General features: G+C 45.1%; 1 protein-coding gene across 1 annotated transcript in view; it reads left to right on the top strand.

Moving 5' to 3' along the window:
* Positions 1-8,510: 8,510 nt before the first annotated feature.
* Positions 8,511-15,126, top strand: part of TGFBR2 (transforming growth factor beta receptor 2) — a 70,488-nt gene continuing 63,872 nt past the window's right edge. The window contains exon 1 of the mRNA XM_081164650.1: positions 8,511-8,661. Within this exon, the coding sequence (XP_081020776.1) occupies positions 8,586-8,661 (76 nt within the window). The 5' untranslated portion in view covers positions 8,511-8,585. The remainder of the gene's footprint in view (positions 8,662-15,126) is intronic.

The raw sequence follows: 15,126 nt of genomic DNA, 5'->3' as shown, positions 1-15,126 counted from the left end.
GAACAGCTCTCGAAGGACAGAATATACGCAGCAGAGAAGAATGCCTGTGCCTGCAACCCATTTATTTAGATTATTTCACACCTATTCCTGGAATATAGATGTGCACAAAAGGAAAACCGCATTTCCGCTGCCAGTTTTGCAAAACTCAACACACTTTTTGCTCAAGATCTACAATAACGTGATAATAGCAGAAAATAATACTGGGAGGTTTCTTTTATTTCTTTATTACATTTATATTACCACCTTTATGGGACGCGGGTGGCGCTGTGGGTTAAACCACAGAGCCTAGGACTTGCCGATCAGAAGGTCGGCCGTTCGAATCCCCGCGATGGGGTGAGCTCCCGTTGCTCGGTCCCTGCTCCTGCCAACCTAGCAGTTCGAAAGCACGTCAAAGTGCAAGTAGATAAATAGGTACCACTCTGGCGGGAAGGTAAACGGCGTTTCTGTGCGCTACTCTGGTTCGCCAGAAGCGACTTAGTCATGCTGGCCACATGACCCGGAAGCTGTACGCTTGGCCAATAAAGCGAGATGAGTGCTGCAACCCCAGAGTCGGCCACGACTGGACCTAATGGTCAAGGGTACCTTTACCTTTACCTTTATACCACCTTTATCTTCCAAGCATCTGAAGGTGGTGTCCATGGTTCCCTCCCCCCCCCATTTCATCCTCACAACAACCCTGTGAGGTAGGTTAGGCTAAGAGATAGTGAGTGGCCCAAGGTCACCCAGTGAATTTCAGGGCTGAGTTGTAATTCAAACCCTGGTCTCCCAAGTCGTAGCCCAGCCCTCTAACCATTTTTTATCATTATTAATTAAATTTGTATACTGCCCATCGTCTGAAGATCCCAGGGCAGTTCACAATGGAAAAATACAAAACGAGAATACAAAATACATAATAAAAACAAACGAATGCAAACCAGTAACCAATATTGTATTTCTCTACAGTAACCTTCAAATACAATAGTGGTACCTACAGCGAACAGTACTTCAGGGACCTGGGTGTCTTCTGAATGTCTGGCTTCTGCCAAGTTGTGTAAGAACTTTCTGATAACATTCTGTTGTACAATTATGGGTTGACTGGCCCAGAGATATTTTTAAAGCCAAGCATGTATGTACTATTTTCAGTTGTTGGGTACAAATGACATAAACAAATGAGAAGAAATGCTGGAAATCTTGAAAAATCCCAGTGTACGTTCAGACTGAATTGTAGAACAAAGCGTTGCTTGCATGTTTATTTACATTTTTAACATCTCTTATCGAGGAAGACCCTGGAGCATATCTGTAAGGTCAACAACTATACAACAACAACTAAATGTGGGCCAGATCACATTTTGAACTGGCTTCTAACCCTGGGCAGCGATCAAAAGAAGATTCATTCAAAGAGCATTGTAGTAAAGTGGTTTGAAATGATTTCCGCCAAGTTGAAATCTAACCAAAGAGTATTTTGGTTGCAATACTTGCTCCTGGTCGCCATCAACTCGATCTGGAGTTCCAAATGTACCCTAATGCTGCAAACCAGGAGATTAACTAGAGAGGGCATAGGAATTTTATATATACGTGCCAAGGAGGAATTGCAAGGTTAGTTTTAATGATAACACTGGTCAACAACAAATTTGTTGTCTGCATTTTTTCAGTTGATTTAGGACGAATCTGATGCACTGAATCCAAAAATCACATTGGTTTTGCTCAATCAGGTCAAGTTTTTGAGCTATGGCCACATGTCATTTTTTTACGTTTTTGTTCACATGTACGCTTGTGTGGAGTATTTTAGAAGAAGTTGGCGGGGGTACAATGCCATGTCAAATAATTGTTTTGATTGGAAATGATTATTTTAATGACAAGAAGTATTCAGGCCTGATAGTTCTGGGTGATTATGTCGAAAAGGGATCAGTTTGAAGTCATAAAACCTCGAAAGCTTCTATAAATTGGTGCGGCAAAGCATAAAGTTGGGGGGGATCAAAACTAAGTTAATGGGGCAGCCGCCCCACGAAGTGTATAGGAAACTCCACCCGCGCATGCGCCAACTTATGACTTATGGGTGGACCAATGGCAAGAGGAGTCTGAACTTTGGAATTCCCATGGTTTGGAGGGAGCCGACAAACCATGTCACTGACTGCTACTTCTGCGCTGTTGATGTGACTGGGATCAACAGAAAGAACCGGAGCAGCCTCAAGTATCCTGATCTTCAATCAGCACGTCATCCTGTAGCTCATTGTGATGAAATTCCAGTGCCTATCTTCGGAGAACTTCCTTAGTGACGAAGATGCCTCCAGTGTTGAAGGACATGAAGAAGAAGTGGTTCTTGAAGATGATGCTCCACATCCATTTTCCTAAAAGGAGTTGAATGATCTAGTTTGTGACCTCAGCTTGTCAAAGGACTCTGCCGAACTGTTGGCATCCAGATTGAAGGAAAAAAACCTCCTCTCTGACAGTGCTCACATCAGCTTCTTCCGCAACAGGCATCAAGAGTACCTCTGTTTTTTCTCGGAAGAGAAGGACTTGGTGTACTGTGCAGATATTGCGCAGCTTCTGCTCAAGCTTGGAGTGCCACAGTACGAACCCAAAGATTGGAGACTGTTCATTGACAGCAGCAAGCGATCACTGAAATGTGTTCTGCTACACAACGGCAACCAGTTTGCCTCTATACCCCTGGCTCACTCGAGTACACTGAAGGAGAACTATGAAGCGGTGAAGTATGTGCTGGAGAAAATTGGTTATGATCAGCATAAGTGGTTTATTTGTGTTGACCTGAAGATGGTGAACTTTTTGTTGGGACAACAGTCTGGCTTCACCAAGTACCCATGTTTCCTGTGCATGTGGGATAGTAGGGACCGTGCTCAGCATTACACGAAGGAGGACTGGCCTGTGCGGGAGGAATTGGTGCCTTGCAGAAAAAGGAACGTCATCAATGACCCTCTGGTGGACAGAGACAGAATACTCTTCCCACCACTGCACATCAAGCTCGGCTTAATCAAGCAGTTCACCAAGGCTCTGGACAAGGATGGTGACTGCTTCACTTACTTGTGCCAGGCTTTTCCAGGATTGACCATGGAAAAGTTGAAAGCTGACATCTTTGACGGTCCTCAGATCCATCAGCTCATCAGAGATCCAGAGTTCGGAAACTCAATGAGCGAAGTGACACTGGAAGCATGGAAGGCATTTGTTCTGGTAGTGAAGAACTTTCTTGGCAACAATAAGGCCAGAAACTACGCAGAACTTGTCAACAACATGCTGACTGCTTTCAGAAACCTGGGCTGCAACATGAGCGTCAAGATGCACTACCTATTTTCACATATGGACCGGTTTCCTGAGAACCTGGGTTCAATGAGTGACGAGCAGGGGGAGAGATTCCATCAGGACATGAAAGAGATGGAGACCAGGTATCAGGGTCGCTGGGACGCAGTCATGATGGCTGACTACTGTTGGACTCTGAAGAGAGACCTCCCTGCCGCTGAGCATTCCAGGAGTTCCAAGAAACGGAAGTTCAAGCCTTGAAGTTTGAAAAATGGTGAAGGAACATGCAATTTACGTGTACTTACCTTTATCAATGCCCACCATTCAGTTTACAGTAATCTATGTTTCTATCAGGTAATCAATATATGTTGTTGGAAAAACATTTTTTTCTCTTAAAAACATATTTAGGATGATATGTGTTGACAAAAATCAGCTGATAATGCCACAAAAATGTAATCGATTTTGTCACAAGATCTGATTTTTTTTCAAATCAACATAGCACAAAAACCTGACCTGATGGAGAGAAACAGATGCCATTTCCTGATTCAGCAGTGCAAAAATACCCTAAATCAATTGTAGAAATCTAGACAACATTCAAAAAGTAAAAAATTGTTGCCCAGTGTAATCTCTGGCATTTGCAAACCTCACTTTTCACACATTAGGGCACATCTCCACACATATGACGACAGTGGGCAGTGTTATGTTCTGCAAACATACGTATAAGAACATAAGAGCCTGCTGGTGGTATAGCCAATGACCCATCTAGTTCTCCCATTCTCACAGAGACCAACCAGATGTCCATCAGAAGCCATAGGAAGATCATTCTCTCCTATTTGTGATTTCTGGAAACTGGTATTCAGAGGCTTATCGACTCAGACGGTGGAGACAGAAAATGGCTGTCATGGCTGGTGGCCATTTATAGCTTTATCCTCCATGCCTGTGTCTAGAATTACTGCCTATAAGTACAAGCCTACAAAGTAGGCGGAACCCCCAGTCAATCCTGAAAAAGCAGGATACTTGATCACACATGGCTCTGCAATCGCCTTCAAGCTTATATAGGCACCAGTGCATGGTGCAGACATGCATTTTAATGGATAAAATGTGGGGAAGGTGATTCTGTCACTGCCCACCTTTCTCATGCTCATTGTATACATGAACAGAAAATTTATATCTCAGGAATTCTGTTCAACATAAATGAATCATTAAACGAATATGGAATGTAACAATTTGGTTTCTATACAGGGGAACTGATAATACTCTTGTTAATTATGCGCAACAGATAATCCAAGTTAGTTATGTCAAGGAAATAAGCATAGTGCAGGGTACCCTCCTGACGATTTGAGTTCAGACTGTTATAAAATCTGTTGGCAGGTAACCTTTTGTAAATGCCCTTCCTTGAGGCTAAACATTTTTTGCAGCAATGAATGAATTCCTAAGAATGAGTCTGAACTAGTGGAAGTGATTACGCAAAGGGCAAAAAAGTGATGTGCCAAAATTCCTAATTGCTATGGTAGTATGATGTATTGATCATGAATACCATTTACAAGTGTTTAGCATTCTCCGGTTACACTTTAGGATGCGGGTGGCGCTGTGGTGTAAACCACTGAGCCTTGGGCTTGTTGATCGGAAGGTTGGCAGTTCGAATCCCCGCAACGGGGTGAGCTCTCGTTATTCGGTCCCAGCTGCTGCCAACCTAGCAGTTCAAAAGCACATCAAAGTGCAAGTAGATAAATAGGTACCGATCCAGTGGGAAGGAAACGGTGTTTCCATGCACTGCTCTGGTTTCACCAGAAGTGGCTTAGTCATGCTGGCCACATGACCCAGAAAAACTGTATGCAGACAAACGTCGGCTCCCTCGGCCAGTAAAGCAAGATGAGCGCCACAACCCCAGAGTCGTTTGGACTTAACTGGACTGGACTTAACTGTCAGAGAACCTTTACCTTTACCTTTAGCATGTGTATAGTATACTTGCTTTACTTCTATATTTGCATCAATATTCACATTGGCTTCATTGTTTGCTCTGCAACCAGGCATAGTGATTTTTTGGAACTGAGTAATTAAAGACAGGGACGCGGGTGGCGCTGTGGGTTAAACCACAGAGCCTAGGACTTGCTGATCAGAAGGTCGGCAGTTCGAATCCCTGTGACGGGGTGAGCTCCCGTTGCTCAGTCCCAGCTCCTGCCAACTTAGCAGTTCGAAAGCACATCAAAGTGCAAGTAGATAAAAGGTACGGCTCCGGCGGGAAGGTAAACAGCGTTTCCGTGCACTGCTCTGGTTCGCCAGAAGCGGCTTAGTCATGCTGGCCACATGACCCGGAAGCTGTACGCCGGCTCCCTCGCCGCAACCCCAGAGTCGGTCACGACTGGACCTAATGGTCAGGGGTCCCTTTACCTTTACCTTTAATTAAAGACAAATAGTGGATAAATAGTAGTTAGGAAAATGAATGAGAATCAAGATGAAATGAAGCTGTAAATCCTGAGATTATACCACTTTAAATGATCAGAAAACCACCCCTTTCAAGTGCATTCTCAGAAGGAGTTAATATTTTTTTCTTTGGTATTTCCCCCCTATTGGTGTAAACAGCTTTCAGATATGTTTTTTGGTTGAATTTTTTTGTTTGGGCCACCTGTCATATCATCATAATTGGGCCCATGCATCAACCAATTTGTGTGGACCAAAATAGGGTAGTCAGTTTTCTAGAAGCTTGGGAAATACACTATGCGATTTTGCCCCACGTAGGTAAGATTGCACACCAATGGATGTCATTCGGATTGGCTGAGTGGGACTGGTGAAGGCAGAATTGACCTGCTGGCTCCATGCATAAGGCCAGGACAAAACCTGAAAATATTTCCCAAACTAGCCCATTGTAGGCTTAGGGGGCTTCTAGAGGGTTACTACTTTTGGGTGGGATTCAGGCATCAGGAAATTCAAATCACGCAATTATAGTTGATTGGGTGGACTTATGCAACAAACCTGCTTCCCCCACAGATCAGACTTTCTGATACTTTTTGAAGTATCAGTCAAATGCAATGGGAAGTGTGGGATAACACTTGTTTTGACACAGCCTCTCCACAAACAAATCAGAATGAAAGCTCAATAATCAAATTGTGTCCTCGCTCAGGGCGCCATATTATCAAGCTCCACCTCTTGGGCTCAAATCTGGCTTGCGGGTTTCCTACAGGTATCTGGCTGGCCACTGTGAGAACAGGATACTGACCCAGCTGGGCCATGGGCCTGATCCAGCAGACTCTGTGTGTGCCCTGAAGTGCGTAGACCTGTCTATAGTGTTAGGATATTTCCGTTCCACCTTAAAAGGGAGCAGGATGTTTGTGTCACAGCCTGCGTATTTCCTGTTTTCACAGGATGTTTCTGTTGTGTCTTTGCTTTCGTCTTCTCTGTGCTGGAGACACTGACGCAGGCAGTCATGTCTTTCTTTGTTCTGATCAACGCTGAATAAAACTTGTAAATAATGCTCTCCTGAGTGCGACTTTTGCTGTGCATTATCTGCTGATAGAGTGTGCATGAGCTCTGGAATGTGGCAAGATATTTCAGGAAACTCATGTCACTAATTGCTGATACTGCGTGCCTATGGGAGATCGATGGATCGTCCGGCAGACGGCTTGGGGCCATGATAGACTTTGTCTCCCTGGCAGTATCCCAACATATAGCACCCTACAAAAAACAAACAACACCTTCTTAGCATTTGCATTGCTGATGTGAGAAGTACAAACAATAGAAACATGGGCACAGCCAGTGCTTTTCTTGTGGAAAAAAGGTGCTATTACTCACTGTGAAGTTGTGCCGCACTTTTAACCACAGCTTTTCTTCTAGAAAAAAAAAGGTGTCTCAGTCAGGTTGCCAGTTGCGTCACTGGAACGCGCCACAACATCATCCAAATGACCTTGGTGTGCATTTCAATTTCAAATATAATTTCTGCTTTTCAGTTAAGCAAGATAGCTCAGTTGGTTAGTGTGGTGCTGATAATGCCAGACCCTCCAAGTGTTCCTGTTTTCCAGGGACAGTCCTGGATTTGCAGAAGCTCTCCTGGTTTCTGATTTAATGCCAGAATGTCCTGCATTCCCTATTATCGGAGAAATGTTGGATGGTAAGGTAGGACGCCCCTATTTTCATTGGAGAAATGTTGGGTGGTATGGAGTTATCTGACCCCCAAGCTGTCTGAAGGCAGCCCTGTATAAGGAAGTTTTTAAAAAAATGTTAAATGTTTTGTTATGTTTAAATCTGCCCAGAGTAGCTGGGGCAACCCAGTCAGGTGGCTTGGTAATAACAACACCATAATGGAATAGGACATCCCTATTTTCATCGAAGAAATGTTGGAGGGTATTCATTGCCAAGGTTGCAGGCTTGATCACCACATGGGATGTCTGCAAATTCTTGCTTTGCAGGGGGTTGGACCAGAATTCCGTGGTTCCCAACTTGGGGCACATGGCCTACGGGGGGGGGGGAATTTGATTTTTAAGGGGGGCAATTCGAGAATGAGTTACAGGAGTTCACTTTTTGAATAATTAGAATTATATGTTGGGTGGGGGGAGGGGATCAGGATTTTAAAGATGCTTAGGTTAAGGTTACCAGATTTTTTTCAAAGAATCCGTGGACGCTTTTTAAAAAAAAAGAGAGAAAAAAGTTATTTTTTAAAAAAGTAACCATGTTTAGGTGGGGCATGGCAAAAAAGAAAAAAAAGGTTGGGAACTACTGGACTAGATGATCGTCACAATTCTATGATTCTAAGTATATTTATTTACTTGATTGGGGGGGGGGGTTCAGCCCACGCCCACAAATAAAAATTAAAAAGCCACGGCGCGTGCCACAGAGATGAGGAGGGAAGTCCCCTTCCAGGAAACAAGCGGGCGACGGGCGACGATGCCCAGCCGCCTCTCTCTGGGCATTATTATTTTTCTTTTTTTCCTCATCGTGTGTGAGAAAAAGAGCGCCCTGAGGGCGAGGGAGGTTTGGCCTCTGGCTCTTGATTGACAGGCAGCTCCGAAGCGAGCCCGGGAGGGAGGGTGGGCCGGAGAAGGAACTGACTGCGAGAGTTAAGAAAGTCCTGCCCAGCTGTTTGCGAACTTTTTAAGATTTCCTGTTTCCTCTGCAAGGCAGGGCTGGAGCGGGGAAGGCGGGCGGGGGTGAGTCACACACGCCCTCCGAGCAAGCAGCCGAGAGCCGCGGCTGCTGCGGCTGCTGCTGCCTCTGCCGGGGCCTCGCTCGCTCGCCCGCTTTCCGCCTCGAGGGACCCGCCTTCGCCTCCAGAGGAACCCCTCGTCTCGCCCCGCGCGCCCCTCGCCGCGCCCGCCGCGCCTCCGCCGCCTAGTAGCCGAGCGCCCCGAGGGAGCTTGACAATGAGCTGGGCGCCCAAACACGTTTTGCTGTGGACCCTCTTGCACTGCGCGGCTTGCCCGCTGGCTCGGGGTACAGGTAAGCCTCGCCTTTGCTTCGCTGCCTGGTCTCTGGTCTTCCGACGCTGCCCCGACAAGACCTAGCTTGTGAACAAGGCACCAGAAGCCTATTATTATTATTATTATTATTATTATTATTATTATTATTATTATTATTATTATTAAAAGGCCAGGTTCATAGCACCACAGAATTGCAAAGGGACACGGGTGGCACTGTGGGTTAAACCACTGAGTCTTGGGCTTGCCGATCAGAAGGTCGGCAGTTTGAATCCCCACGACCCGTTGCTCGGTCCCTGCTCCTGCCAACCTAGCAGTTCGAAAGCACACCAGTGCAAGTAGATAAATAGGTACCACTCCGGCGGGAAGGTAGACAGTGTTTCCGTGCGCTGCTCTGCTTCGCCAGAAGCGGCTTAGTCGTGCTGGCCACATGACCCGGAAGCTGTATGCCGGCTCTCTCGGCCAGTAAAGCAAGATGAGCACCGCAACCCCACAGTTGGCCACAAGACCTAATGATCAGGGGTCCCTTTACCACAGAATTGCAAAGGGTTCCCCCCAAGGTCATCTAGCCCAACCCCCAGCAATGCGGGAATCTTTCTCTCGAACCCACGACCCTGAGGTTTGGGAGTCTCGTGCTCTACCAACTGAGCTACGTCGTGTTTCCGGGGTGGGGGTGTTGATCTCCCTCCCCACCTCCCCCCAAAAAAGTTAAAACTTTTGGAATGGTTTCTCTTCTTTCCTGTTGAAAAGAGTGTAGTTTTGGAGGAAAGCATGCTTCTCTCTCCCCCCCCCCCAAACTTCTGTTCTTGCTTGAGGTGTGGTGCAGAAGTTTTCATCCTGATCTCTGGATATCTGGCAGGGAGCAGCTGCCTTGTGTCTTGCAGATGCAGCCGTAGCCGCCACACCTGGCCTAGGATGAGCTGCTTGCAGTTGTGAAATCGGTGGGTTGTTTGCGCCTGGCATGATGGCAGGGCTTTTGGCAATGCAGAGGAAGGTTTGGGGTTCAAATCCCTGGAAATAGGGGAAGTGAGTCATGCGCTGATGTTTTCTGAGTCACAATTCCCCAGAAAGTAAAGGATCCGAATTCCAGAACGCCAGTTCCCTTAATTTTGCAACTATAACCCAAGTGCGCCAAGAGACGAAGAACTCCCTCGTTACAAACTTAAGGGTAAAGCGGCCGTGTAGCCTGCCACTAGCATGCTTCTAAAAAATCCTGCACCTTCGTTTCTTCCTTCAGCTGGGTTAAAGCTGTTCGGAGTGTAAGCATGTGGTCGTACACAGTTTGCAGTAGTTTGGTGGCAACTTCATTTTTAAAACCGCTACGCTAAGCATCTGTAGAGGGAAGCAGTGTCTTTCCAAGTCACTTGATCAGTGTTTTGTGTCCAGGTTTTAAGTTGTCTCATGACTCCTTGTGTTCTTCATTTTGCTTTCCGCCTTGTTCAAGTGTGGAGCTCTTCAGTCATTTAACACGCTTCAGTGCAGACTGTTAAACAGCAACAACAACCACACTGAGGACTGATGTGCAAAGCCCTTTTACTGCAAAATCCTTTTCACTGGTTATTATGGGTACCAGTGCTGTCAGCTGATGATATAATCAGAGTAGCTAAGTTTCACGAAAGTTAACACACAGCTTAACTTCTCTCATCACATTGCTGATGGGGCACAGCACACCTTTTTTAAAAACACTTTTGGTCATCCTGGATGTTCTATTTTTACGTAGTCTGTTTAGTAGGTAGAAACAAGGTTGGACTCAAGGCTTTAGGCACATATTTTGGCCCTCAATTCCCATCAGCCAGAGCCAGCACAGCCAGTGGTTAGGAATGATGGGAGTTGTAGTGCAGCGACATCTGGAGGGCCAGATGTTCCCCAACTGTGATCTGTAATTTTTGCCAAGAGCAGCTGCCCAGAAATCTCATGCTCCTTTAAAATGTACTGCCACTTCTTTCTTGCTTATGGTCTCTTATTTCCGGAACTACCTCTACCCTTAACGGATCCTTCCTCAAAACCCACTTGAAGCCTAAGGATACATAATTATATTTGAGCATATTCATTCCTAATTCCCTTGCACTTGCCTTGCACTTGTTCTCCTCTAGAATGTAAAGCTCTGTGGGATGGGGACTTGCCATTTTCACTTATTGTTAATGATGGAAAGTGACATGAACATTGTTGGTACCATACGAAGTACAGTGGTACCTCGGGTTAAGTAATTAATTCGTTCCGGAGGTCTGTTCTTAACCTGAAACTGTTCTTAACCTGAAGCACCACTTTAGCTAATGGGGCCTCCTGCTGCCGCCGCACCGCCGGAGCACGATTTCTATTCTTATCCTGAAGCAAAGTTCTTAACCTGAAGCACTACTGTGGTGCCTCGCAAGACGAAAAGAATCCGTTCTGTGATTCTCTTCGTCTAGCGGTTTTTTCGTCTTGCGAAGCAAGCCCATTGACGGATTAGCGCTATTAGCGGCTTTTAGCGGCTTATCGGCTTATCGGATCAGCTGATAAGCGGCTTAGCGGCTTAGAAAAAGGGGGGGAAAGGAAAAAAAAAACGCAGGAACTCGCAAGACATTTTCGTCTTGCGAAGCAAGCCCATAGGAGATTCGTTTTGCGAAGCACCTCCAAAACGGAAAACTCTTTCGTCTAGCGAGTTTTCCGTCTTGCGAGGCATTCGTCTTGCGGGGCACCACTGTATTTCTGGGTTAGCGGAGTGTGTAACCTGAAGCGTATTTAACCCGAGGTACCACTGTATAATGTCCACTGGCAAATTTACTAGGGCCTATTTCCCTGTATACTTACTTCCATTTTTTTTTAAAAAAAGCCATCCCATAGTAACATAACAAACAGGGTGATGCTTTTGTATTGCTTGCAAAATGATGGTTAGTGGGGCAAAAGGAGAGGTAAAAATAGAGTGCTGGAAAGGAAACCTGTATATTAAGGTTATGCATCTTACCATTCAAATAGCTACTTATGATATTAAGCATAAATATGCAGCATGCTTTTTTTTTAAGCTGCTGATTTAAAGTGTTTTACTTACTCAGCATGCGTAAAATCAGTTTAGCTATGTCACAGTACAGCATTTGTAGCGTTTTATGTAAAGATCCTGCAAACACTTGCATAGCTGAGTACCGTGCAAAGTGTTAGCAAAATCTGTGCATTTGCTGAAAGCTTAGGTCCAGTTGTAGATTATGATAATAATGTAATGTTCCTGTACTGTAATATAAAACTTGTACGATAGAGAAGAACGTAGGCATCACCTATCTTGGAATAAGTACTCACGTTAGAAATTCTCCTTGCCTCCTTTCCAATGCAAGTCTTTGCATCTCTTGAAAGTACAGTGGTACCTCGGCATACGAACTTAATCCATTCTGGAAGTCTGTTCTTAAACCAAAACCGTTCTTAAACCGAGGTGCTCTTTCCCTAATGAGGCCTCCCGCCGCCGGTGCCCTTCCACCATTCAGCTTCCGTTCATAGACCGAGGTAAAGTTTGCTAACCGGAACACTACTTCCAGTTTTGCGGAGTTCATATACCAAATAGTTTATAAACAGGGCTGTTCTTAAACTGAGGCACCACTGTAAGGGGATCCTCTAGAGCAGGCACCCCCAAACTCGGCCCTCCAGCTGTTTTGGGACTACAACTCCCATCATCCCTAGCTAACAGGACCAGTGGTCAGGCTTGATGGGAACTGTAGTCCCAAAACATCTGGAGGGCTGAGTTTGGGGATGCCTGCTCTAGAACAGCTTTCCTCCAACCTAATGCACTTGCTGGGTAGGGTTAATGGGAACAGTAATCCAAAACATCTGGAGAGTACCAGCCTGGGGAGGCTGCTCTAGAGCAGGAGCCGAGACAGCAGGAGCACTTTCTGCATTTATACACGGCTGTTTGGGTCGTGACCAGTGTTATCTGAGAGCTAGCACAATCATTAAGAGTGGTGACCTTGTATAACAACTTGGCTTTATCTCTGGGTTTTACTTCTGCTGTGTTATATCTTAGGCTGAAATAGGATAAAAGTTTTTGTCCAAGACATCCAAGCCCAGAAACCTCTGTTGGTGTGGCCCTGTAAGCAGGATCCGTTGCCATGTTCACAGTCCCAAAGGAGCTCTTGGCCAAATATGCATACTTTCCTTGTGATTTCTTCCTTTCACAATTAAATGGCATTGCCTTTATCACTATAGCTATGTTCACATGTCCCAGTAAACGACACTGTCATGTCGTCTGGACTGGCAAACTGTGGTTTGTGTTAATTTATGACAAGTTTCAAACAGGCCAGCGCCTAACCATGGTTTCTGAAGCTGTGTCCCTTAAACAAACCGTAGCTCCATGTCAGCCACAGTTCCTGGTTTTGGAGGGCATGGGAAGCTGTGATTGGCTAAAAGCAGATGGAAAAGCTCCAAAACTCCCCTTGAACACAGGGCAGGAGGGGAGATAGAGCGTGCAAGCCCAAGGCTTGTTCCTGCTCAAATCTGTGTGCTGCTAATGATCCCTCTTCATACTACTGTGAATAGTTCGATTATAATTACCTTGGTGTATTCGGAATGACAATGCTTTTATTTTTATTACTTAATCTCTAATGAGCATTCTTGGGTATAAGACCACTGACCTAATTACTCAAAGCCAATTATTTCTTTTTTGCAAAGCTCATTTTCAAGTACACACATAGTACATACGACACAAGGGTTATCTGCCAAGTTTATCTCTTTATCAGTCACTATGATGAAGGCATGCAGCTGTGGCAAACACAGCTTTTTGCAAGTGAAGAAAGTTCTCTGACAAGGATGCAGTTTGCCAAATATAACTTGCATGATATACTACTAACATCACAAAAGGGGGGGGGGGGAACCGGACATTGATATTGCTCCCTCCCATCCTTCTGAATATATATCCTGCTTTTTAAATTTTGTTTTGTACTGTTGAATTATGCCTGCTTTCAGGAACATACCCTCTGTCTCCAAGGTTGCACTGCAGAGTAGTATGCCCTCCCTGAACCTACTTACTTCTGAGTAGCATGTATAGGATTGCATTTTGCTTTGGCTGACTTGGAGTGAGTGAGTGAAAAGGGATTCATTCTTGGGCAGGAGACTTGGCAGTGCTAGCTTTTTCCTGGCTAGTATCCCTGGGTAACCTCCGTTGAAGTAGATAAAAACAAACCACTCCCCGTTAGCGGAAGACTACTGGCAAAAAACTTAGTAACATGAAATACCCAAAGTACATCACTTTCTGTACATGTACACCAAATGTATATTAGGTGGTGGTGGTGGAATGGATGCTTGTTGGTGGGCAGAACAGAAGGTTCAGTCCTTAAGGAAAAACACTCCATGTGTAGTTGGGAGGGGCAGAGAAAGACAGAGACTGCTGGCTTAGTTTCTCTAGTTAAGTTTGCTGAAACTTTGGGTGGGAGCACTTTTTGGGGGGAAGGAGGAGGTTAGTGCTATCTTTGGGGGTTAGAACATAGAAAGTTGCCTTATACGAAGTCAGAACAATGGTCTATCTAGCCTAATACTGTCTACACTGATTGGCAATGGCTCTCCAGAATTTCAGACAGGATATTTCTGGCTCTCCCTGGACATGTCAGGAATCGAACCTGATTCCTGTTCTGCCACTGAACTACGGCCCTTCTCCGGGGATCTACCTGTAGCAGCTCTTTGCCTATGCTTCGTTCTCTGCTTGTATGTCTGTAAATATACAGATCTTTCAGAGATGACATAACATGCTGCCACAGAAAGGAAACTCGGTTCCGTAGCTCTGTACCTACCAAGCCTGATGGGGTTGCCAGAATGTTGCCTTGGGCTATATCATCATCATCATCATCATCATCAAACCTTTTATTGGCATCACATACAAACATCCAAAACAAATCAATAAAGAATTACCACTTCCCCAATAGCACAAAACATTTGCTAAAAGAAAGACAGAGCAGTCTATCGTCACATCTCTAGGTCTCCTGGGAGATCAGATGCCTGTAGTGTATTTTGACGACAAAAAACCCAATAGAGATATTTAGCCACTAACTTGGTGAGCTCCTGATCATTCCCCAGTAATAGAAAATGTATGACCTCCAACTCTGGTTTCCATTTGGGGATACAGAGTTGATCTAGAAATTGCTGACTGAGATCAGCATATAGTTTACAATTAAGAACCATATGTATAAGGGTTTCCACCAGGTGGTCTTCACATGGGCAAGTTCTTTCTCTTTCCACCCTGCCTGAGAACCTTCCCCAAAGGAGGTTTGATGGATTTGAATTAAACCTGGCCAGCGAAAATGCCCTTCTTCCTTGAGGGTTAAGCAGAAATTCAAGGTAATTGTGGTTAGTTTCATGTGACCTGGGCTGTAGAGTTCCCTTCCCACCTTAATAAGGAAGATTCAGAACCAAACTACATATTACATTAATGTGCAGCTGCATGAATTTTTTAATTTTTCACTTAATGTGGTTGCTTCTGGCCTTCCAACAGGCGTGTCAACTCTAGGGGACAAATGACCTCTCAAGGACTGCCTCC

Source organism: Podarcis bocagei (genome assembly GCF_964188305.1).
Source record: "Podarcis bocagei genome assembly, chromosome: 12".
Classification (NCBI taxonomy): Eukaryota; Metazoa; Chordata; class Lepidosauria; order Squamata; family Lacertidae; genus Podarcis; species Podarcis bocagei.
This window is presented reverse-complemented; position numbering and strand designations above follow the sequence as displayed.